At 35.7% G+C, this 23,835-nt stretch overlaps 1 protein-coding gene across 6 annotated transcripts in view; it reads right to left on the reverse strand.

Moving 5' to 3' along the window:
- MID1 (midline 1) overlaps positions 1-23,835 on the reverse strand; it is a 453,084-nt gene that overhangs the window by 66,995 nt on the left and 362,254 nt on the right. For all 6 annotated transcript variants that reach the window (XM_007500937.3, XM_056808078.1, XM_056808079.1 and 3 more), the window contains exon 3: positions 13,972-14,067. In XM_007500937.3, the coding sequence (XP_007500999.1) occupies positions 13,972-14,067 (96 nt within the window). The remainder of the gene's footprint in view (positions 1-13,971; positions 14,068-23,835) is intronic.

The following is a 23,835-nucleotide window of genomic DNA, read 5'->3' on the forward strand; positions in this document are numbered from 1 at the left end:
GAACAAAGCCTTTTTATTGTTTAATAGAACCCTTAAGGGAGTACCCCATCAGCATAGTTCTAATTTTTCCTCAACCACAAACAAGAAGAATTTTCTAAGCCTATTTCATGGAAAACAGAAGGGAAAAATATTTTATTCTGCAAAAGCCAAAAGTAGTCTTTTGTTTAAGTAGTCAAAGCCTGATTAGATATTAGCATTTTAATTTTTCATTTTATATGGAAATTCCTTTTGGGATGGGGAGTTCCAACAAATTACTTTTTTTTACTTGAACTAGAGATAGTTGGGGTTCAAAGAAATTTCAGAAATGCCATAGAAGTTGTGCTCCTTTTTTATAACATTATAACTTTGATACCATTATTTTATGAGAATAGGCAATGAAAAAAAAGGATTTTATCTCATAAAAAACAAAACACACAACCCTGTTTGATGAATATTCTTGGTTTCACCTTCTGTAGCAGCCTAGAACAGTTCCTCTAAGGCCCCTTCTTCATCCAGTGCCCCCTTATGCATTCATTTGTGGAAATGAGCAGGACACAGATCAGGCTCAGTAATGATCTGGTTTTACTTTCATTTTTTATAAATTCTGAACTTAACTTCAAATAAAACCAGCATTTGCATATCTACATTGCAGAAGATTATACATGTAATGGTAAAACTCTACTTTGCAGAACTCTTTTTCTTCTTAAGTATATTATAAATTCATCATGTAACTTTTAAGCTGATCTTAAGCATCCTTCTGCTTTCTTCTCAGTGGAAGATTCCCAAATTATTTCCCTCCCAATGGAAAAAATTCTAGAAAGAAATATATGTAATAAAGAGAAACAAAGTCCCACACTAACCATGTCCAAAAATATATGTCTCATTCTGCATCTTCAGTACATGAGTTTTAGCCAGGAGGTAGGGAACATTTTTTATCACCTTCCTCTGGAATCCTGGTTACATTGACCAGATTTCTTACCCTACCTAGCCCTCTTTACTGCTGCTGTTGTATAAATTGTTCTAGTTCTACTTACTTCATTTCATGTTACTTCTAAAATGTCTTTCCATGTTTATCAGATGTCGCCCTTTTCATCATTCATCACAGTGTGATAATATTGTTATATTCATGTTACATAATTTGTTCAGTCATTCTGCAACTGATAGACTCTACCTTGCCCTTTTCTTAGTACACAGGACTTATCTGAGTGTTCAACTGCCTTATTTATTTTTAAAGTTAAAGAAACTAAGGTACAAAGAGATTTAAGGGAACCTGTCTACAGTCGCATGCTGGTGTCTGGAGCAAGATTGGAGCACAGATCTTTTTTACTCTAAGCCCTATGTGCTATAGACCATGCTGCCTCTCAAGCTTTTCATTTCTACCTCTCTGCTGGCTCCTCCCCATCCACATATAAAAATTCTTAGGTCTCAGCCTTCATCAATCTAATCGATTTATCTCTCCTTTCATCTTTTGCATCCATCTCCTTCACGGTCAATTTTCTTTAAATAGTAGTACATAAGCAATGACTCCACTTTCTCAGTATCCACACTTTTCTTCTCTTCCTTTGACCTCAAGCCCTCAGGTGAAACTAAAAAGTCATCCTCACTGCCAAATACAAAGGACCTTTAGGGAAAAAGCTCTTTGACTTCTCTTCAGTTTTTGACACTTTGACCACTTTTGCCAATTGGGAACTCTTTTCTTTTGCTTTTAGAGACAACACAATATCATCATGGTTCTCCTCTTACTTTTTTTCCCCTCTCTCGATGATTCTTCATGCTCTTCTTGATTTCCTTAATGTGTTCTGGTACTGGTTCTAGAAAATCTTTCCATCTTCTCAGAAGCCTTCTTTTTCAGCATTTCTTACAATGCTACAATATTCTATACAATTAAATATACTTGTATAATATATAATTATATAATTGTATGTTGTATTCAACATATTATTTTTATAATTTATTATATTTTAAAAAATTTTTTGTTTAGTCATCTCAGTTGTGTCCAACTCTTGGGACCCCATTTAGGGTTTTCTTGACAAAGATACTGGAATGGTTTGCTATTTCCCAACTTATTTTACAGATGAGGAATGGAGGTAGACAGAATTAAGTGACTTGCCCAAGGTTACACAGTTAGTGTCTGAGGCTATATATGAACTCATGAAGATGAGTCTTCCTGATTCCAAGCCCAGGGCTCTTTTTATTTTACCACCTAGCTGCCAACCTGGCACCAAGTTTGACCTTATAAATGCTTGGTGATTGACATTCTTCAATAATGCCAAAATAATTAATTTATGTATACTCATATATATAAAATACACATGTAGGTTTAGACTAATCAAATTCTTAGAAGATCTAAGTAGCCATATTTAAAATAGTAGTTGTTTTAATTGTTGTTATCTTTGTTGAGTGATGAGCTTGAAGTCAGGAAGACTCATCCTTCTGAGTTCAAATCTGAAGACAGTAGGCAAGTAATTTAATCCTTTTTGCCTCCATTTCCTCATCAGTAAAATGAGTTGGAGAAGGAAATGCCAAACTATTCCAGTATTTCTGCCAAGAAAACTCACAAATGGGGTCATGGAGAGTTAGACATGGCTAAAATGACTAAACACCATGTTAGAATGGAAAGAATGCTGGATTAGGAATGAAAGGATCTGGGTTTCAATCCAGGCTCTGCTCCTTAATGCTTATGTGACAGGAAAGAAACTTCAGCTCTTGGGGCTTAGTGTCTTCATTCTGTAAAATGAGGGGATGGGACTAGATGGTCCTTTCTCACTCCAGATTTAGTTATGCCATATTGCCACTTTTGCTCTGGAAATAGTTTATGAATTCTTGAACATTTCTGAGTAGAAGAAATGTCCCCTAATGAAGCTACCAACTGTGAAGTAGCTGATCAAAGAAGCAATCACTCTGCACTGCCTCTTTGACCATTATGGGTTACAGCATCTTCTCCTTCATGAAACGTGTCTGAGGAAAATGTTCCTCTTCATCTGCTGCCCCAGGATTCAGGAAAGAAAAACGTTCCCGCTCCTGTATAAGGTGAATGAAGACTTTCCTCTATGCATTTATGACAGCCCACTTCTTCCCTTTAAGTTACATCCTTTTATATATGTATTTCAGCTATATCATAATGAAAATACTTTTATTAGACTAATAAAAGCCTATCATAAATGTCCAATCCAGGAAGTTACAAAGCAGAGCTGTGAAAAAATCTGTAAATACACTGCATCCCATTAAGACCTTTAACATTCAATTGTACCCTAAAGCTTTTTTTTTTTTTTGGAGGAATTTAAATCCTCAGTTTTCTGTTATGAACAAATAACTGTTACTACAATTGAGCTTTTGTTAAGGCAAATTATATGTGGATGACATAATTATCCTGAAAGAAGACCAAAACTGTTAACAAGAGCTCTGAATGTCTTCCTCTGATATCTAGCTATTAAAAAAATTGAATTGAGCTTCAAAGAAACTTCAACATTGTAGTTAAATTTCTATTTTCTTTATTTCAAATGACCCTACAGAAATTTCAGCTTTGTTATTTTAAAGAAAACAATTATTTTAGTTAATACTCATCAAAAATTTTATAAATGTGGAAAGAATTATTCTAGGGCATGTGTGTGAGGGTGGCCAGGTGAGTGACATATATCCTGACTCTTTACCAAAGGGGACATGAATGACCAATGGCTCTTGGTTGATCCCTTGATCCCTGTGAAGTTGAGAGTGAGAGTGAGCTGCATTGAAGAGGATTGCTGATTGAATGAGGAAGAGTTACCTATGCTAAGGTGTGAGAAGAGATAGTTCCTCATCTTTGTTAAAGCCACCATCACCAATTCAATTACCCCTCTGGACTTCTATGGGAGGAAAATGGATTTATATTCCCATTCTTTTCCCCATCAGCAACTTTGGTGACTATATGCATGTAAAAATAAACCTGGCTGTCTCTAAGGTTCTGTGTCCCTTTCTCAGACCAGAGGTCATCAAATAGGCAATCCTTAGAGATGAATGTCAGTAGTTGCCTGATGAGTGTGAGAGGGCTAGAGTTCTTGAATTAGGTTGTTACTGACTAGTGGGAAGGAACTATACTCTTCTTAGAGAAGATGAAGACAGGCAGGAGGTTCAGGCATGGCGTGGTTGGCCTAAAAGACCGCTTACCCTTTGCTGCCGCCTAGACAAGTACAGGCTTATAAAAGGGAATCTTCCTATGTTTTAGAATTCAAATATGACAGAAAAGTCCCAAGAGCTGGATTTTTCCTCTTGCCACTCTTGTATAAATTATTCTCCTGGTTCTGCTTATTTAACTCTATATCTGTTCATCATATAAGTCTTCCAAGGTTCCTCTGAAGCCATCCCTTTCATCATTTCTTACAATGAAATAATATTCTATTACATTGGCATGCCATAATTTCCCTCATTTCTCTTCTGCCTAGGGCTGACTTTGAGTTTCCCACTTTACCATGCTTCACATGGTAAATCTAGATTAAAAAGAAATGTGAGCTAGGACTCCACCTCAGAGGGACAAACTATCATGTTCCAATCCAAGCCGCATGGCATCATAACTCATTATACAGTGTTGGGTTTAATCATTCATTCCACTTAAAGAAAAAGATAAGTAAAAGATGACAGATTAGCCAAACAGGAATTTTAGAAACTGAAATTTTTAGAATTTTGGGCTGATGCAATGTTAAATTTTGCTTTGCTTTCAGGTAAGATCCTTATTCCTCACACACATCCTTGTGAAGTGAAATCATCCAATGAATCACCGAGAGCATCATTCTTTAGAAAAGGATGTAGATTCTCATGGACCAGAGTAGAAAGTCTCCATCATAAAGCCTGCATCAACAGCTGAAATTATTCACAGAATGATGAGAAAAATTATTTGTTGGCATAAATATTACTACAAAATTTAGCAAGATAATTAGACAGAAGCTAAATAGAGGTAGCTCTACAGCTCACTGAATACTATTATGGACCTAAAGTCAGAGAACATCTGAATTCAAATCTGCCTGGAGACACTTATTAGCTATGTCAACTTGGGCAAGTCAAAACACCTGTTTGCCACAGTTTCCTCATCTGTAAAATGGGTATAAGTATAGCACAAAGTATAGTACAACAAAGTTGTTTTGAGTATCAAAACATTTAACATAGTACTTGGAACACAATAGATGCTAAATAAATGTTTGTTTCCTTCCTTAAAAAAAATCAATGAGTAAGCTTTAGTTAGGCGCTAGATGCTATAGTAGATAAAAAGTGCTAGACTTGGAGTCAGAAAGATTTGAGTGCAATTCTAGTCTCAGACACTTACTGTGTGTCCTAGGGAAAATTACACAACCTTGTCTACATCAGTTTCCCCATTTGTAAAACGATATGGAGAAGGAAATGGCAGACCACTCCAGTATCTTTGCCAAGAAAACCTCAAATGGAATCCCAAAGAATTAGACACAAATGAAACGAATGAATAAGAAGCATCTGCTATGTGCCAGGATCATAATTAAAACTAGACTACAAATCCAGTAGAAAGTATCTACATTATAGGACCTTAGATTCTACTGGGGGAGGAGATATATTAAATAGATGAAAAATTAGAGAATATTTGTTTAAAGAAAAATCACAAAGTCCTGAAGGCACAGAGGTAGGGTATGAGTGCACACTAACAACTGAGAGAATTAGGAAAGGTCTCTTCAAAAAAGTGGTTTTTGACCTTAAAAAGAGCTGGGGGTTCCAAGAGGAAGAAGACTATTCCAGACAAAGCGGACAGTCTGTGCAAAGACACAAAGGGTGGATACCCTCTGAGATGATATAGCAGTCAAGAAACCCAAACTTAGAATGCAGACATGAAAGGTAGTTTTCCTTAGATCTAAGAAACGGGGTATAACCCAATTCCCTCACTGCTAATTTTGTCACATCTGGGACTATGACCTTGACTAGAACGGGTGTCTGACTAGACTAGAATGAGCTGGCTTCTGAATATAGCCTTATCTGCTTCGCATCATTCCCCCTTCCCCATCCTGGCCCCAACTGAGCCTTGTCCTACAAGGGCAGTGGTCTGCATGGTTTTAGATCGCCAGCCTTGTTTAATGAGAGCAAGATCTGATTCTAATTATATCTTGAGAGCATTCTCCCATGGAGTCAAATTGGTTGAGAATCAGATGCTTAGATGCAAGTGCCAACAGATTATGACTGTTGACATTCATGTCTGTCCCCCAGAGTAGAAGAGTAAATCTAAAATCAGACACCTGTTCTCCAGACATGGATAAAGTACTTTGTGTATGAATGTTGGTCCTTTGGCAAGAATAACCTCATTGCCAGGGGCTCCATTAGACTCTCTGATATTAAAAAAAAAGGAAGGAAAAAATGAAAAGAAAATGCTGTTTCCTTTTAGCCCAATTATTTTTTTCTTATTTTAAAATGTACAACTGAGTGCTTTAAGAACTTGGGAGAATTACATAAAAAGTCCTTTGGAGATCTTCATTTGCTTGCCAAGATGGTTGTCGTAAGTACTTAACAAGCTACTGTAACATCTGATTTATCTGTTTATTTGCAGGGACAATCATCTGACACATTAGTCTAAGCACAGATCTCATTAAATGCCACTTAATTCACCCACAAGGGGCTTTTCAGACTGTGTACCAGCTAGTGATGAAAAAAAAAATTCAGAGAAACACAATAAGAAAGCAAATGTTCTATTAAAAAATTAGAGAGAATCAGGATCTGTATACCTACTTGGGAGGAAAAAATAGAGTAAAGAACAATAGTTTATTTGAAAACAAATTGTGACCTCAAAGCAATAGCCAAAGTAGTCTCTGCCAATCATAATTTCTCAAAGTAGTCTGGGAAAGGATGCTCAAGGTAGAGATTATTATGTGAAATTGAAACTCGGCGAGGACAGTAGACTTGCTTTGGACTTTATTTGGAATTAGTATGGGAAACAGATGTACTTTCTCTCTTGTTCAACATCCCACAATGAATTTTAGACTTTGCCAACCAGTGGGGCAGATGTAAGTGTTCGATGCCATGTTGGGGATTATGACCCTTAGACCCTCAGAAGGAACCATATCAAAGACAGTGAGATTCCAATTTCAGCTGAGTCTAAAAATTTGCCAAGCTGTTAATTTCAGGAGAAAAATAACACACTTTCTATATTAAGAAACAGTTAAACAATCCCTCCGTTGCCTATATGGACTGACTGAACAAAAGTAAGCCCTAACCCACATTTTGCTCACTTTTCAAAGTTTGTCCTCAATCCCTAATATGATATGTTCTTTTTTTTTTGACAAGAGATATTTATTGTAAATCTTCTTTTTTGATGAAAATCAAATAAGAGAATCTCAAATTTATTAGATTTTTAGAAGCCTATTTACCAAATTTCATAAACAATTTATTGGGTTTCTTTTCAAATTGTTTCTGCCCATGACCTCTTAAAATATCTAGTTCCCACTTATCAAATCACAAATCTGAATGAATATCTGTTGGTCTCCAAGGAGATTTAGAGTTTATAATCAGAAAGTCATTTCATTGTCATCCTCTTCATAATGTGTAGGGTAGGGGTGTGGATGTTGGGAGGGAGTGGCATTTCCTCAACTGGAAGGATTTGTTTTCAGTGATTTGATTTATTGTCATTAGGAGTTTTCCCCACCCTTTCTAAGTATAAGGGTTCCAGCTGGCATAAGATTTATTTTCCCAAATACTGGCAATACCCACCAAAAGGCTAAGTGCTGAGAAGAAAGGAGGAAGTTCAAGCTCATTCTGGTGTTTTAGCACTGTGAGCAATTTGTATAAGCTTTGGAAAGGCAACTGTTCCATACAATGGAATAAATACTCATACTTAACACACACAGAAAATATTGACCCACCATCAATGGAACATGGGACTTTGCTTAGTTCTCTGAAAGTAGTATGATTTCTTCACTAAGTCAATGCTCTTCCTTGTGCACTAAAGCTTACCACAATGCCTAGCACAAAGTAGGCACTTAATATATGTTCATTGATTATTCTTATTAAAGAAGTTGTGAAGCACCTAGATGGCTTCCTAGGGTTAAGGTTGAGACTGATGGTCATGGTCATAGTCATTCTTCAGTCAACTAAGATGCCTGGTCTTAAAATTATTTAATTCAACTGAATCTCAAAGACAATAATTAAGCCCTTATACCAACTATGATTACATACTACATAGGAAACAGAATACTGTAGAGAAGGAGTTCTTAATCTTTTTTTTATGCCAAGGTTCCCTGTGGGAGTCTGGTGAAACCTATGTATGAACTCTTTCTCAGAATAATGTTTTTAAATGAATAGAATAAAATATATAAAATTATGAAGGAAGCCAATCAAATTGAAATACTGCTTCATCTATTTACCTATATCCCTCCCTCTATCTATCTTTCTATCAATCCATTCATCCATTCATCCATCTATCCATCTATCTATCCATCTGTCTGTCTGTCTATCTCATAGTCCTCAAGTTAAGAACCTCTGGTGTGATGGATAAAAGGGTTGAATAAAGACATGAATTCATAATCTGCTTCTGAAATATCTAGATGACCATGGCAGGCCATTTCATTTGTGAGGGCCCCAGACAACTCTCAGAGAATAAATCTCAGACAATTCCTCAATGCGCATCAGTAGAAGGGGTTTCCAAAGTAGGGATCATGAAATTACCAGGTCAGAATTTTAAAGAACAATGTGTAACACACTTGTGGAAAAGATAACCTGACCTTAAAGGTCTTACAATTTAACAGGGAAAATAAACTATTTAAACAAATGGCATAGATAGAATATATAAAAGGAGGAAAGGGAGATTAATTTTAGCTAGTAGAATTAAGGAAGGATTTGTGGAAAACGTGACATGAGCTTGCCCTTGAAAGAAGAACTGGACTTTAATAGGTAGCAAAGTGGATCAAGTGTGGTCCAGCTATGGTGCAGGATGAGTTTGAATAATAGAGGCAGAAGAGGGCAGAACTGGGTCTTATTTAAATTTATATCTTCTTTAGTGCCTATGAATGAATGAATGAATGAGAATAAACAATGCCTGATAGCACAGCTTAGATGGACAGTGCATGAATGGAAATAGAGTATAATAAGCCTATAAAAATTAGTTTGGAACCACATTATAAAGAAAAAATTCCTAAGAAAGCTACAATTTTCATCCAGAAAGCAAAACGATTCTCTAGAGCAATAAGGATATATATATATATATATTCTGCCTGGTGAGCTGAGCTGAAGGGTAATCGGCTGGACTTTCTCTAACGGCAGTTAATAGGCAGATACAGGCAGTTATAGGATAGCTAGTTAGGTATTAGGCAATTTCTTTCTCTACCTCTTTCCTATATTTCCTTCCTTTACTATATTCATTTTACTATATTCTTTTACTCTCTCTATTTTAATAAAACAAAATTGTTAATTGTTAAAAGCTACTAGAAGTTTTCCTTTTTCTGGCTTAAAGGGATAATATTAATTTACAACTCTAATATATTTTCATTAAAACTTGTGTGTGTGTGTGTGTGTGTGTGTAGTATCAGTTTTAAAAAAAAAGCAGTGATGAGATACAAGAAAGAGAACTAGATTTAGAGGTAGAGAATCTGGATTCAAATCCAGGCTCTTCTAGTTATTACTTATGCAAACCTGAGCAAATCAATTAAATTTTCTGGCTTCAATTTTCTCATCTAAAAAATGAAAACATTGAACCAGATGGCCCCTGAGGTCTATTCTAGCTCTAAATCCATGATTGTACTGTGAGAACTGTCTCTGCCAAAGAACACTGCAATCCAGCTATGAAGGAGCTGCCTGAGGAAGAGAGAGGTTAAGTAACTTGCCCAGAGTCACACAGTTAATCAGTGTCAGATTTGGGATTTGAACCACCACCCAGTTTTTCTTGCCTCAAAACTTAGCACTGTGTCTTTTAATGAGGCTCCAAAAGTAACAAAATTAAAGAAAAACAGGTCTCATGTCCTCATCAGGGTTTTCTTCTGTCTTGATTTATTCTGTATGATTCTAATAATAATGTTATCTAGCATTTATAAATATCTAGCCTTCAAATATACATATCTAGCATTTAAGTTTTACAAAATGCTTTACATTATTTCATTTGAGTTTCACAACTGAGATAGGTTCTTTATTATCCTCATTTTACAAATGGGGAAACTGAGTCTGGGGAAACCTAAGTGACTTGCTCCACTGTCTCACAGCTAATAAACATGAGACAGTATTTAAACTTTAATGTTATTGATTCCAAATCCAACATTATCTCTACAGTAACACCTAACTCAGTGCATCTCTTAAATAATTCCAACATGCATCAGCTCACGAGCATCTATGGGAACAACCTTCTTCCCAAGGGATGTATGGAGAGAGCATTAAAAAAAATGGAGGAAATGAAAACATTTTTACTACTTATCTGGCACAAATTGTGCTCTGATCTAGTCAATAACAGCTTCATTTGCAAAGCTGAGGACATAGAGCAAAATCAAACACAATCTCTTGAATGAAAGCCCCTTGTAAATTTTCTGAATGAAACCTTCATCTAAAAGTTGGGAATTACTCATCTTAACAGGAATGCAATTTTATATAAACATTAAGAGGAACAACTCTATGTAAATTCAAACAATATTAGTAATGAATCAACAGCAAGCCAGTTGATCTGAAATCACTGAAGACAATAATGAAAACCAGAGGTTGATACTTTGGTAACTAGGCTGGCTTTACTTGAATGTAAAAATGGACCAAAGTCGTAAAACATTTACAAGACTCCTCTATATAACTCAGGTAATTTTAACTGAGGAGACATAACTCTTTGTTATTGTCTCAAATATAAAATGCCATCACATCATAAAAACAGAAATATAGGACAGTTGTATCATTCGATTTTCCCCATTCTTTCATTCCTTTAAGACACATTCACCCTTTTCAACATAAATGAAAACATTATGGATAGTTTCATTATTATTTACACCGCAGCTTAATCACACTGCACTCATGCTTTTCTTCAGAGACTTGCAATTGGCAAAGCCTGCTGTGGAAAGTTGGACTGAGGGAAAATGTGAGCACCACAATCTGTTACTCTGCGGCTATAATTTGGTCCCTTCTTCACATCATCAAGGAGCTGGGTTTCATTTGATCATTAGAACAATGCTTGGAGTAAGGGAAGCAACTGGATTGGCTGTCTGGCTCGTCTTTAAAAACCTTGTGCCATTTTCCTTCCTTTCTTGTTTTTCCATTTCATTTTCTTTCTCTTTTCATCCTCCCCTCCATTCTCAGTCTAGTTCTGTGCTGCCAAAGGGCCCAATTGATAAATCAGAAGAGGAATGAGGCAAGTGGATGGGAGGGACCCTTCAGATGCTTTTATGTCCACTATGAACCTGGCATACAAAAGCAGAAAGACCAATACATGGGAAAAGTGCCCTGCTCTCATTTCTTTGCACAGCTTGGTCCAGCATAGATTTGAAACTGGAAAGGATCTTATAGGTCATCTAGACTGATTCCCTTCATTTTGCATGGACCCAAAGGAGTTAAGTGACTTGTTTGAGGTGGCACATTGGCAATGAAAGAATCAAATCCAAATCTGAATTTTTCTTCCTCTCCACTTTTACTCAATCTAGAATTTGTGATTTCACCATATGGATACTCCTTCCACCATTTTAGAAGAATAGTTATGATATAAGAGAAACCATTGCATGGTAGGTAACATTGTGGTAAAGAACTTCTCCAAACTTAACTTACCTAGTTATTACCTATTATTATTATTATTACTTATTTTAATAGGATTATTATTAATAGCATCTGCCTCATATAATAAATGTGGAGGTCAAAGAGACAACAATATACATTAATCACTTTGTAAACCTAAAAGCTATTTATGTTAACTATAAAATTAACTGGATTTTTTTTCTTTAAAAAATGCCATTAACATTTTTTTCCTTCCAAATGTCATTATTGAGTATGAAAAACCTGGAGGTCCATTAAATCCTATAATAATTCATAACAATGATAGCTACTTTTCAAATAGTACCTAAAGGTTTAAAAACATTTTACAAATATTATCTCATCTGATCTTTACATTAAACCTGGGAGATAGGTCACCTTTATAGGTGAGGAAACAGAAGTAGGCAGAGATTAAGTGACTTGCCCAGGGGGGGTCACACAGTTAATGTGTCTGAGGCTGCAAGTGAACTCAGGTCTTCCTGATTTCAGGCTCAGGGTTCTATCTACTTAACTGCCTTTAGAGATGCTTTTATAAAAGCTTGATGGTGAAGCCAAGATACAGTCTTTGATGGCATGTCACAGGGCCAAAACTAATGTTCTGTCCTCAAATCAATTTGGAAAGGAGGATCCTTAACATCTTCAAGAAGAAGCACAATCTGTGTCTCCTTTAGTAAGATTCCTCCAGCTGGATCCAGATCTTGTTTCTCCATCTCCTCTGGGATTTACTGTCTCAATGGCAAAATCAGAAATTAATTCTGTCATTCATGGGAGAGAGCTGGACTCAGAGTCAGGAAAGCCTGAGCTCAGTCTTCCCTGAGGCAGATGCATAATAGCTGCATGTTCACTGATAAATCCCTTCACACCTCAGTCCTCTAACCAACTCTAAAAGTTGAGGAGAATGGATGGATTCAATTGAATTTGTAGATTCAGCCATCTCATATAATACAGGACCGTAGGGAGGCATCATGGTAATAGTATAATTCCCCTATAACATTTCTCATAGTTTAGAAATGCCCTACAAAGAGATAAGGAAGGGATGTCTAGAGCAAATAGGAATTGGGGGGTCAGTAACAAACATGAGGAACCCTGTGAGGACTGAAATAACAATAATAGTAACAATGACAACAGTAATAAAAACTATAACTAGCATTAATATAGTGATTACTATATAAGAGGCAATGTGCTGAGCACTTTACAAATACAATCTCCTCTGCTTTTCACAGGTGCTATTATTTTAAATTTATATTCTTATTCTGAATTAATATTCATTTTAAATCATTATGCAATTATTATAATAATTATAATATAGGATTAGAATAATACTATAATAATAAATCACACAATATTAAAATTATGATAAATTATGATAAATTACAATAATAATTTACATTAATTTATATCATTGCTGAGGAAACTGAGGCAGGCAAAGGTTGAGCGATTGCCCAGGGTCATATAATCCACAAGTCCCCAAATTTTAACAGGTCTTTTTGACTCCAAACCCCAGGGAATCTATAGGATTAATATCTAGCCTAGAAAATCACACATCAACATTATATTATTCTATTTTTATTTATTTTGTCAAATATTTCCCAGCCATATTGTAATCTGGTCTCTGTGCAGTGGTCTGACACTTCTTTGTAAGCACTCCTCCATCAATGGAATTTGAGAGTTCAATCTACAAGGGCCAGAAAAATTCCTTTCAATTGTAAACTTCTATGATTCTGTGGCTGATTAAAATGGCTTAAGGGAAGGTTGCCACTGGGGGAATGGAAGTCCCTGAAGGAATTTTTACAACATTCTTATTAGCATGTGTAATGGAAAGGGTGTTGAGCCAGAGTAAGAAGGTCTAGGTGCCAATCCTGGTTCTTTCAGTTATTCTTTATGTGACCTGGGCCAGGTGGTCAACATCTCTGGACCTCACTTTTTCAAAATGAAGGGGAGGGGAGGGTTGGAATAAAAGCAAATAAATAAAATTTTAAAAGAAGGGGGTTGGACTAAGATGACTTGAAAGGTCCTCTCCAAATGTCAAACTATGATCTCCGTTCATTTTTATTTAAGATTAAGGCTTAAAACAACTTGCTTTTGTGTTACTTTGAGTTGAGCCTCACAGTCTTCCTGGTTTATAAATGGGAATCTGGAAATCCTTGGAGGTTCTCTAAAAGCCATAATGTAGCTAGGACAGAAATCCTTTGAATATTACTCAAATTGTTCTTCCTAAGCATATTTAAAGCTTGGCATTTGTACATACAGTGTAGATCCTGATTAAGTCAGAAAGACTAAAAAACAATTTTTTTTGGTAGAGACACTTACCTCAACATGCTGACAAGTTTGAATGAGTTTAGCCAAAAGTGTTTCCAGTTCAGTATTCCTCTTAATAAGGTTGGTGAGGTTGCTCTCTAAGTTTTGCTGTTTAGAGGCAAAACAAAAAAGGATGGGGGTGAGAAGAAGAAATCTTTACTGGTTTGTATCATTTGAATTGTCAGTTTACACATCAAATGCCATCCCCACAGTAACCTGGTGTCTGAGCTTTCCTTCTAAAAATCAAAGATGGAACTTTACTCCAGTTGCACAGTATTCAAAAAGGTCCACACGCCCGGACATTTCCTGAAGGTTATATTTTAATGAACTTCTTAGAAATATACGAATGTGATCCTTCTATTTTTTTTTCTTTTTCACCTTTTATTGTTTGACTCTCTGAGGGAGATCTAATTGAGCATCTATTTCTAAGTTATTTTCTAGGTCATGAGCTAGAAAGGAAGAAGGTTAGCTGATTTATATATGTCCCCATCTAAATTGGAATTGTTAACAAGTGTTGATTTGGGGATTTGAGGTTAGCAAAAAGAAGTTGGGTTAAAACTTCCCAGCATTGCAATGCTTAGAAATTTGCGCATTGGACATTCTTTACTTGGAGTCATGGCATGTCTAATTGAATATGCTAATGAGGTTGCTGCTTTTTTTTCCCACTGCTGCCAGATTAATTTTCCCTCAACCCAGCTTTCATCATGTCAATCCCTTGCTTAGTAAACCACAATGGCTCCTTTTTCCTATATAGCTTTAAGTCCATGCTCTGCCTGGTATTCAAGTCCCACAAACTTTGCCTATTAAAATCCTACCTATCCTGAGAGACCCAATTCAATATCTCCTTATTTGTGAATCATTCCCTTATTCCCCAAAAAGAAAGTAATTTTCTCCCTGTCCCCCTCCAAATTTAGTACCTTTCCTTGTTTTCAGGACTACTTAAAGGATTAATTATTTATTTTATTCATTATATATTTTATATAATTACTTCCCAATGAAGTATGACATTTTTTATTCTCTTCTGATGAAGATTCTTTGTTCATTCATTCTCATTTATTTTCCCTCATGTATAAAGAGTATTCCATTCCTAATGCTACTTTTCCTTTTTTAATTTTTAAATTACTTGCAAAAGTGATTTTATTTTTCCACAATTATATATAATAACAATTTTCTGTATACATTTTCTGAAGTTAATAAGATCCAGATTGTCTCCCTCTTTCACTTTCCTACCCCGCCCTTCCTGGAGATGATAAGCAATTTATTTTTGGTTATACATGTATTATCATAATGCTACCTTACTTAAATCTTCTAGATGCCTAGTACTGTGCTGGACGCATAGTTACTATTCAGGAAATTCAAACACAATGCTATTATTACATTATTAGAAACAAATAAAATTCATACAAAACCATTAAAGAAAGTATAAATAAATTTATTTTAAATATTTGTTATAATAAAACATAAGTCTAAGTTTCAGTCTCCGAAATATAAGTAAACTTCTAGTCATAGATTTAAGTGGATTCTAGAAAAGTCAAGAACATCTAATTTGTGCTTTGTTTAAATACCTGGTTCAAGCTAGAGAGGTTTCTTCTTGGTGAGAGGAAATAAAAGGAGGAGAGAAAACCTACCTGCCATTAGTTGGTATCTCTACATAGTCCTAATTATACTTCGAGGAAACTAATGCTCTAAGTTGCAGGTGAGCTACCAATCTCCATTAGTAGTCTTCTCCTAGAGCTCCTTATGCCAGTGTTTATCCATTATAGTGTATATGACTGGAACAAATCCTAACTCTTCTGGACCTAACTTTCCTCATATGTAAAAAGGAGTTGGACTCCATGGCCTCCAAGGTTCCTTCCAGCTCTAATCTACAATCCTACAAAACCACAGGTCCAGTCTACAAAACATGTGCACAGAGACAAAAATTCAGAAAATGTTTAATAAGGCAACTTTTTAAAACCTCAGTTTATTTAAATATAGAAAGAAGAAAAAACCTCAAACCAAAGTGTTATAACTTTTCTCCATTGTGTTATATTTACTTTTAATTAGCGATTCCTATTAAGAATAACTATAGAATGCCAGCTTTTTTTTTTTAAAGCAATGGCATTACTTAAGAAGTCATAAGGCATTCTATCTCCAAAGAACTGATGAACTCTGAGTGCAGACTGAACCATTCTTTTTTCGTTTTCTTTTCTTTTTTTGTGTGTGCATGTGCATATTTTCTGCAACATGGTTAATGTAGGGGTTTTTTGCAAGACCACATATATAATTGATATCATATAGTTTACCTTCTCAAAGGGTGGGAATAGATGAGAAAGAAGAAGCGAGAGAATTTGAAACTCAATGTTAAAAAACGGGTGTTAATTTTTTTAACATGTAATTGGCAAATATTTAGTGATATATATATATATATATATGAAATCATATGCAGAGGAAAAAACCCTCAATCTAAAGAAGTTGAGGTTTTTTGGTATTTTAGTAATTCCTTGCCAAATATGAAACCTTTATGGAAAGTCAAAATGTTTTGCTTCTTTATTAATTTCCTCGTATGAATATTAGGGCATCTTTATATCATTTCCTGGAACATAGTTCAAAAGCTAACTCACTATAAGCAGGAAATGCTAGAAACTGGCATTTCTAGAAAAGACTCAAAGACAAATTTGAGATGTTTGTTGAGCTATATAAACTTTGGGAGGGTCAATGTCTTATGTGTGCATTTTCTAAAGCTAGTGGGCAAAAGGCACCTTACTAACTAGAATCTAACACTCTTTGGCTTTATAAACATCTGTTGGTGTTTCTTTTTCTTTTCAAATATACACTATGAAGAAAATCTGTTTTCAATCAACCAATACATATAACTAAAGCCTGTGGTTAAAAAACGCAAACCTAGCTTGATCCTTTGGGGTTACATAAAGTCAAACGGTACATATGTTATCCAAGTTGGAAGAGAAAGTCAGAGTGGTTTCAAGGTACAATAAAGGGAAATAAGGCTGGCAGAGAGACATATGTCCAAGTTGTACCAAAGGGGCTGACAATGCATGAATAGAATATTCCTTTCCTGGGAAGGCGAGAGAGATTCTAGCTCTTTAGCTTTAGACCATACATTAATGAACTTTGGCTGTTTGTAAATTTGTGGTAGCTTTCTTGGCTCCAATGGTGCCACGAACCTCCTGTGTGGCATTCAGCAGCTCATATAACTTCTTTGTCTCGGTTGTTTTGGCTAAAAAATGAGAGCAAGAAAATGTTTTTTGGTCTCGCCAGGGTGTCATGTGAATAAGTAGATATATGTATCCATTTGGCTATGGAGGTCCCAAAACTTCTACACAGTGGAAAGAATAATTACTTAGTTTCCTGTTCTCAAGTCAAAAATTTTAATATTCTTATACTGCCATGATCAATCATCAGAAGAAGAAAAAACCAACCAACTTCGTAAATTTTTTTCATTGGTTTCCAAGTTCATTCTTTCTGTTTTTTTGAAATAAGACTTTAATTAAAAACATTAAGCACCAATAAAATAACCTACTGCTTTTTCAAGACACTTGAAAAAATGAGGATAAACCAAAAGGTTTATTCTCTAAACTATTTGGGAGGGATAGTGAACTTCTGGGATATTTCCAGGAAACTTCTCCTTTAGTAAGCTGATGTTGGAAATGATGTAGAAAAATAGTCTTCTGTTGCTACCTGTCCATGACTAGTCACAGACAGCTATAAAGCCTTTCAGCAGACCAGCACAGCATGCTTGAGTTGTGATCCATAAAAGAGTCACTGCATGGGTTATTCCTCTTTCCTGGAGGTGGTAATAGAACAGCAAACCTCAAATGATGGCCAGTTTTTCTGGATTGCTCATGTTTTAGTCTTTCTAACTCCACTTGGAAATTTAGCCACCTAGGACACTTGAGTTTGTGGGACAAAACTACACTGGTTTCCTATCCACTCACAGCCTAACCTAAGGAGTATTTGACCCACAGAATTATTCAATTTGCTTTTGAAAGAACTCATTTTCATTATTTCAAGATACATTGCTCAAGGTTCAACTTGAGTCTCATGGTTAGGTATAACATTCAGATATGTAACCACATTCCATATTTAACATCTTATAAGTTCTCTCAATTATAATTAGGAAAGCCAACCGTTCTGAAAATTTAGCTTTGCCACTTATATCTTTACTTGCCAGTGAAACTTCATGTTCCCAATAGCTAATTATACAGTTTCCCTAACTCTGTTTTGTTTTGCTCAGTTTCTCTCAATCTCATTGGCATTCTGCTCCATCTATGCTGTTGATCAATATTTCAATGATAAATATTATTCTGATTAGAGTAAACAGTCAGTTAAAAAACATTTACTAAATACTTCCTACAGGCTAGAAAAAATGGTAGCCAGTCAATAAATGTTAAGCTTAATAAATGTTCATCAAATTGAATTTTAAAAGCTTCTATTATGTACCAGGCATTGTGCTAAACATTGGGAATAGGCAAAAAGACATTCTCTGCTCCCACTGAATCCACAATCTAATGGTGGAGACAATATGCATATGTATAAGCAATCTTTATACAGGGTAAATAGGAAATAATAGCTTGAGAAAAGAAACTAAAATTAAGTCAAACTGGGAAAAGCTTTCTAAAGAAGGTGGAATTTTAGTCAAGATTTGAAGGAAGCCAGAGAGGTAAGTAGTCATAAAAGAGAGGGAAGAGCATTCTAAGCATGGGTGATAGTCAGAAAATTAAGTCCAGGTAGAATTTCTTGTTCAGGGAATAGTAAAGAAGCCAGTGTTACTAGATCACAAAGTACCCAGAAGAGTGTAGGGTATAAGACAGTGAAGGGGGAAGGTGAGATGAGTCATGAAGGGATCTGAATGCCAAAGGGATTTTATGTAGGGAATAGAGGTGAATCCCACATATAGTAAAGGGTCAATGTGTGACAAGGGCTATTGCTGTATAGCTTGACAGGAGGCAGATTAGCTATCTTTAGCCCCTTCCCTTCCTATTCTTCTCCAAGGGAGATTTTAATTTTTGCCAGGAAGAGAGAAAGGAAGTTGGGGCCGAAGGCCACTCAACAAAACTCAGAAAGATCAAGGCTAGAAATATATTTATCTGTTTTCTTATTGTTCCTAGAGGATATGATCAGGTTCAAGCTAACTTCTGATCACTTTGTTATTATTATTGGAGGGAGAGAGAGAGAGAGACAAGGCTTGACCCCTTCCTCACCAAATAGCAGTTCCACAAATGAACACAGATAGTAAATACTCATTTATCCAAATTATAACAAAACAGAAATCAGAGAAAGTACACATAAGAGAATATATATCAGACAATACAGAGTGAAGGGGCTCTCCTACTGGAATTGAGATAACTCTAAATTACCAGGAGGGATTTTTTTTAACCTTCAATTAATTAATTAATTAATTATTTAATTTAGAGTATTTTTCCACAGTTACATGATTCATGTTCTCTCTCCCCTCCTCCCACCTCCCTCCTATAGCCAACACATAATTCTGCTGGGTTTTACATGTGTCATTGATCAAGACATATTTCTACATTATTGATATTTGTACTAGGATGATCGGTTAGAGTCTATATCCCCAATCATATCCCCTTCGAACCATGTGATTAAGCAGTTGTTTTTCTTCTGTGTTTCTTCTTCCACAGTTCTTTCCAAGAGGGATTGTTCTTCACCTCACCCAAGCAAATGTCTAGTGTAGTAAGCTAGAAATAGAGATATGATGAAGATGGACAGCTCCTCTCATGTTTTTCCAGTCTCTTCTTTAAGCACTCTTAAGTGGAGTTGGCCACTTCCATCTTCTCTCTCAAAGATGGAACCCAGAAATGCCTGAAGTGATTCAAATGAAAGCTGAAATGACACTCAAAAGGGACAGGGGCTTGGAGAGTCCCAAAAGGAGATGACCCCTGTAGAGTCTTGAAGGGGTATTGGCCAAGCACTGAAGCTCTCTTGTTTCTTGTAGACTACCCTGCCTCTGCTACTGGGCAAGGCATTCATCTCCACCAATAAGGAGGGAGTTCCATAACAATAGAACAAGAATATTTGACCTTGGAGGTGATAAGGGGGCACCAAAGTTTATTGAATAGAACAATGACATGACCAGATCTGAGTGTCAGGAAGCTCATTGGCAGCGGAGTGGAAAATGGACTGAAGTAGGGAGAGACTCATGACAGGCAGGCTAATCAACAGTGTATTGAAATAATTTAGACATTAAGAGACAAGGACTTGTACCAAAGTGGTAGTAGTATCTGAGGAAAAAAGGCAGAGGATTAAAGAGAGGTTAAGAAAGTACAATTGACAGGCCTTGGCAAAAGACTGAATAAGGGTCAGTGAAGATGAGTTAGAAGGAGTTGTAGGTCACAAGCCTGGAGAACAGTAATAGGGTACTTAGTGCTGAGCATATGAAGGCAAAAAAACCTAGAACCTCATTTTTCTCATGAGGGAGACCACATGTAAATAATTATATTTCTATAAGATATATACAGTGTAGATGGATGGCAATATCAGAAGGAAGGAAGGAGAAGGGAATCAATCTCTTTCTACAGAGAGCAGAACTTAAGCTTAGTGTTGAAAGATGCTATACAAGGAATGATGCAGAGTTGAAGAGGAAGAGTTCTTCGGAAACAGTATCTTAAGTCTATATAAAATAGGTATATACTATATATTCAGAGATCATCATGACTAGAAGGAACATTAGTGCTTAGTTCAGGTGAATGAATTAATTGTTTTGATTTTTTTTTAGTTTGGAATTTCTGAATTAAAAAAATAAAACTGAACATTTGAAAAGAGATGAGGTTTGCCATTTAGAAATTGATTTGCTAAACACTTGTAGATATTAATAGTATGTGGATCATCAAAATGTAGGCTTCCATTATCTCTTTTGTAAATTTAAATTTACTCATTTGTTATATTAAAATATTCCCTTCCTTTCTCCCTCCCCCCATTGGAGAAAGCATCATTTGACAAAAAGACAGAAGTGTAAATAGACTGTCTTACTTATTTTTATTTATCAGTTCTTTCTCTGGAGTTGGACATACCAGGATCAAGTCACTGTTCAAACAATATTTCAGTTGCTGTATATTACATGCTCTTGGTTCTGCTCATTTCACTGTTCATATTTTCAGATAAGTTTCTCCATGTTTTTTATATTCACTTTTTTTAGGCAAACAGGTCACACACCTAGTAAATGCCTGAAGCCAAATTTGAACTCAGAGAGAGGAATCTTTCCTCTCTCATCATACCTGACACTCTATTTGCTGAGTCCCTGAGCTGCCCCCTTTCCATCTTATTTTTTTAATTTACCTGCTCATCATTATTTCTTTCAAAGAAATTAGAGTTAAAATGATTAGTTATCTATCACTTTGGAGAAAAAAGGAAAATCAATAAGTAAAGAGTAAGGGGAAATTGACTTAAAAGGATAGGCATATCTAAAAATTATCAATACATTTTTCTTGAATTCCAACTATTTTTGTAGGACTGAGCTAACTAACCATTTAACCTTTGAAAATGCTTATTAGGACAATTATATTTCAGGAGATTTATCATTCCATTATCAACACTAATGAAATTATTGTGACTTCTACAAAACATAGTGTAATAACACTCCCCTCTGTTTCCAGGATATTTGTCATAATTGGGTAAAAACTCTACAGGAAGGATGGTCAATTAATGAGGTGCAGTGAAGTCTGAGAAAGTTTGAAATATCTTCAAAGGAGATAAAATGAGATTTTAGAGCCTTCACTACTCTTTAAAGACTTTCCTCTAAGTTCTATTGAACAATAATGAGATTGCTGAAAAAGCCTTTCTTTGACTGATCATAAAAATGGTTTCTTTCAAAATGAAAGCTACTTGGTAGCAATTATCATTGTCAGCCCCATTATATTCTACCAAGACCATGTTGCTGCTAGTCCCTTAACAAACATCAGAAAAATACCTAGGAAATCCTCCTCTCTCTGAAAGAATATTTCACAGAGCTTTTCTTACTTGGAGAAGGAAGGGACAGGAATATGGCATTATAGACTTGTAAATAGCAAAAGCATAACCAAAAGCATTTAATGTTTGAATGTTGAGCAAAAGGTGGGGATACAAGTTATAGCTGAAAAGCAAAACTAAAGCTCTTGGTTTTGCATGTTTCACTCTTCTTAATTTCATTGGTCTGTTCATATTTTTTTAGGCAAACCGGGTTAAGTGATTTGCTCAAGTCAGTTAGTAAGTGTCTGAAGCCAAATTTAAACAGAGAGAGAAATCTTCCTGACTACATGCTTGGAACTCTAACCATTGAACCACATACCTGCCCTTTCCATGTTGCTGCTGCTGTTGTTTTCCCATCAAGTATTTTCCTTCCATGTTTAACCCATTGATACTTAATGATTTATTTTCTCCTTTGACCTCCGGCTTTAGTTTTATGTGGAACAAATATATAGAGTTGGTAGAGAATTTTAAAGCCCTCTTGCTTTAGAACTTTCCTTACTCTTTAAAGGCTACCATCTGAGTCCTATTGGACAATACTGAGATTGCTGAAAAAGCCTTCTATTTTTCATCTTTTCTAATGGATGAAGAAACTGCTGCCCAGGAAGGTGACTTGTTATAAGTTCCACAGGTAGTATGGCAGAATGACCAGGGTCGGTACTTAAATTCTCAGCTTTCAATCAATTGCCTTTCCCAATGTACTAAATGGCTTCCTTTATAAGTTTCCCATTAGTCCACATGGAGCCCATTTCATCATTCATCATCCTAAGTGACATTATGGGAAAATTAATCAGGTTGATGATTATGGAAATATCTCTGATTGAGTTCATTCTCAACACACTCCCTTTCCATCTGAGAAAGGTAAATCCAATCTAACAGATGTGTGTTGTGTTTCCCTATCACACTGATACACGATCAAATAGTAAGTTAAGCAGACAAATACCCCTAATTTTAGCCTTCTGAGATCTGGGCTTTAGAGTCAGGTTGCAAGGAATTAATGACTTGTCATTGAGCACTACTATTAAAATGTATGCCTGAAACAGGAGATTTCAGTAATTCCTTTTGGACTTGCCCAGGTCTTAAAGAATGTTTGCTCTTATTCCTAAGTCTGTGCTAGAGTGTGTCTTTAATGTAGAACATTAGGGTCTGGATGCCATTCAAACCAAACACAGATCTGGTTTGTTTCATTCCCTAATATTCAGGGAGACATTCAGGAACTGCGTTCATATTCCTGACACCCAACACCACAGTGCTAAAGTGAGACCAGGATATGAACACATTTAATGCCACGACCCATATATTTTCTTCGCAGAAAATTTAATCGCTCTTCTTAATAAGAAAACACACCCTTATTAACACGTGCCTCTTGCATAAAAGGTGAAATTCCTCATGGGTAACTAAACTCCTTGGATGTTTTAATTACATCAGTGACGTAGAAGGCTATCTTCAGTTTCAGCTAGCAACAGACCACAACTGTGTGATTTATATCAATCTTATTTTTCTTAATGCCTCTTTCACTGCTTGTGATAGTCACTGTGTCCAAATGCCCTGGCATGACATACCTTTAAGGGAAATACAGAAAAAACCTAAGAAAAATACAATCTGCATACAAATTTAAGGCTAGTGTTCCATGAAGTCCAATTTATAAGAGTCTGATATGTGATCCTGTATTTACCTTGTCAAGTTTTATTTGACCATTCTGTTAACACTACAGAATCTGCCTCTCTCATTTATAAATTCCATCATCAATTGGGCTTTGGAGTTTCACTTTTAAATCAATAATATGTAGAAGTACTATTTAACAATCACCCTAACTATTTTCTAAAAATGAACAAATTCTAATTTTAGTACATCTATAATTTTAGTTGGTGTAGGATCTGATATTCATCTTATAGACCGATGTATATTTTTTCT

Source organism: Monodelphis domestica, chromosome 8 (assembly GCF_027887165.1).
Source record: "Monodelphis domestica isolate mMonDom1 chromosome 8, mMonDom1.pri, whole genome shotgun sequence".
Classification (NCBI taxonomy): domain Eukaryota; kingdom Metazoa; phylum Chordata; class Mammalia; order Didelphimorphia; family Didelphidae; genus Monodelphis; species Monodelphis domestica.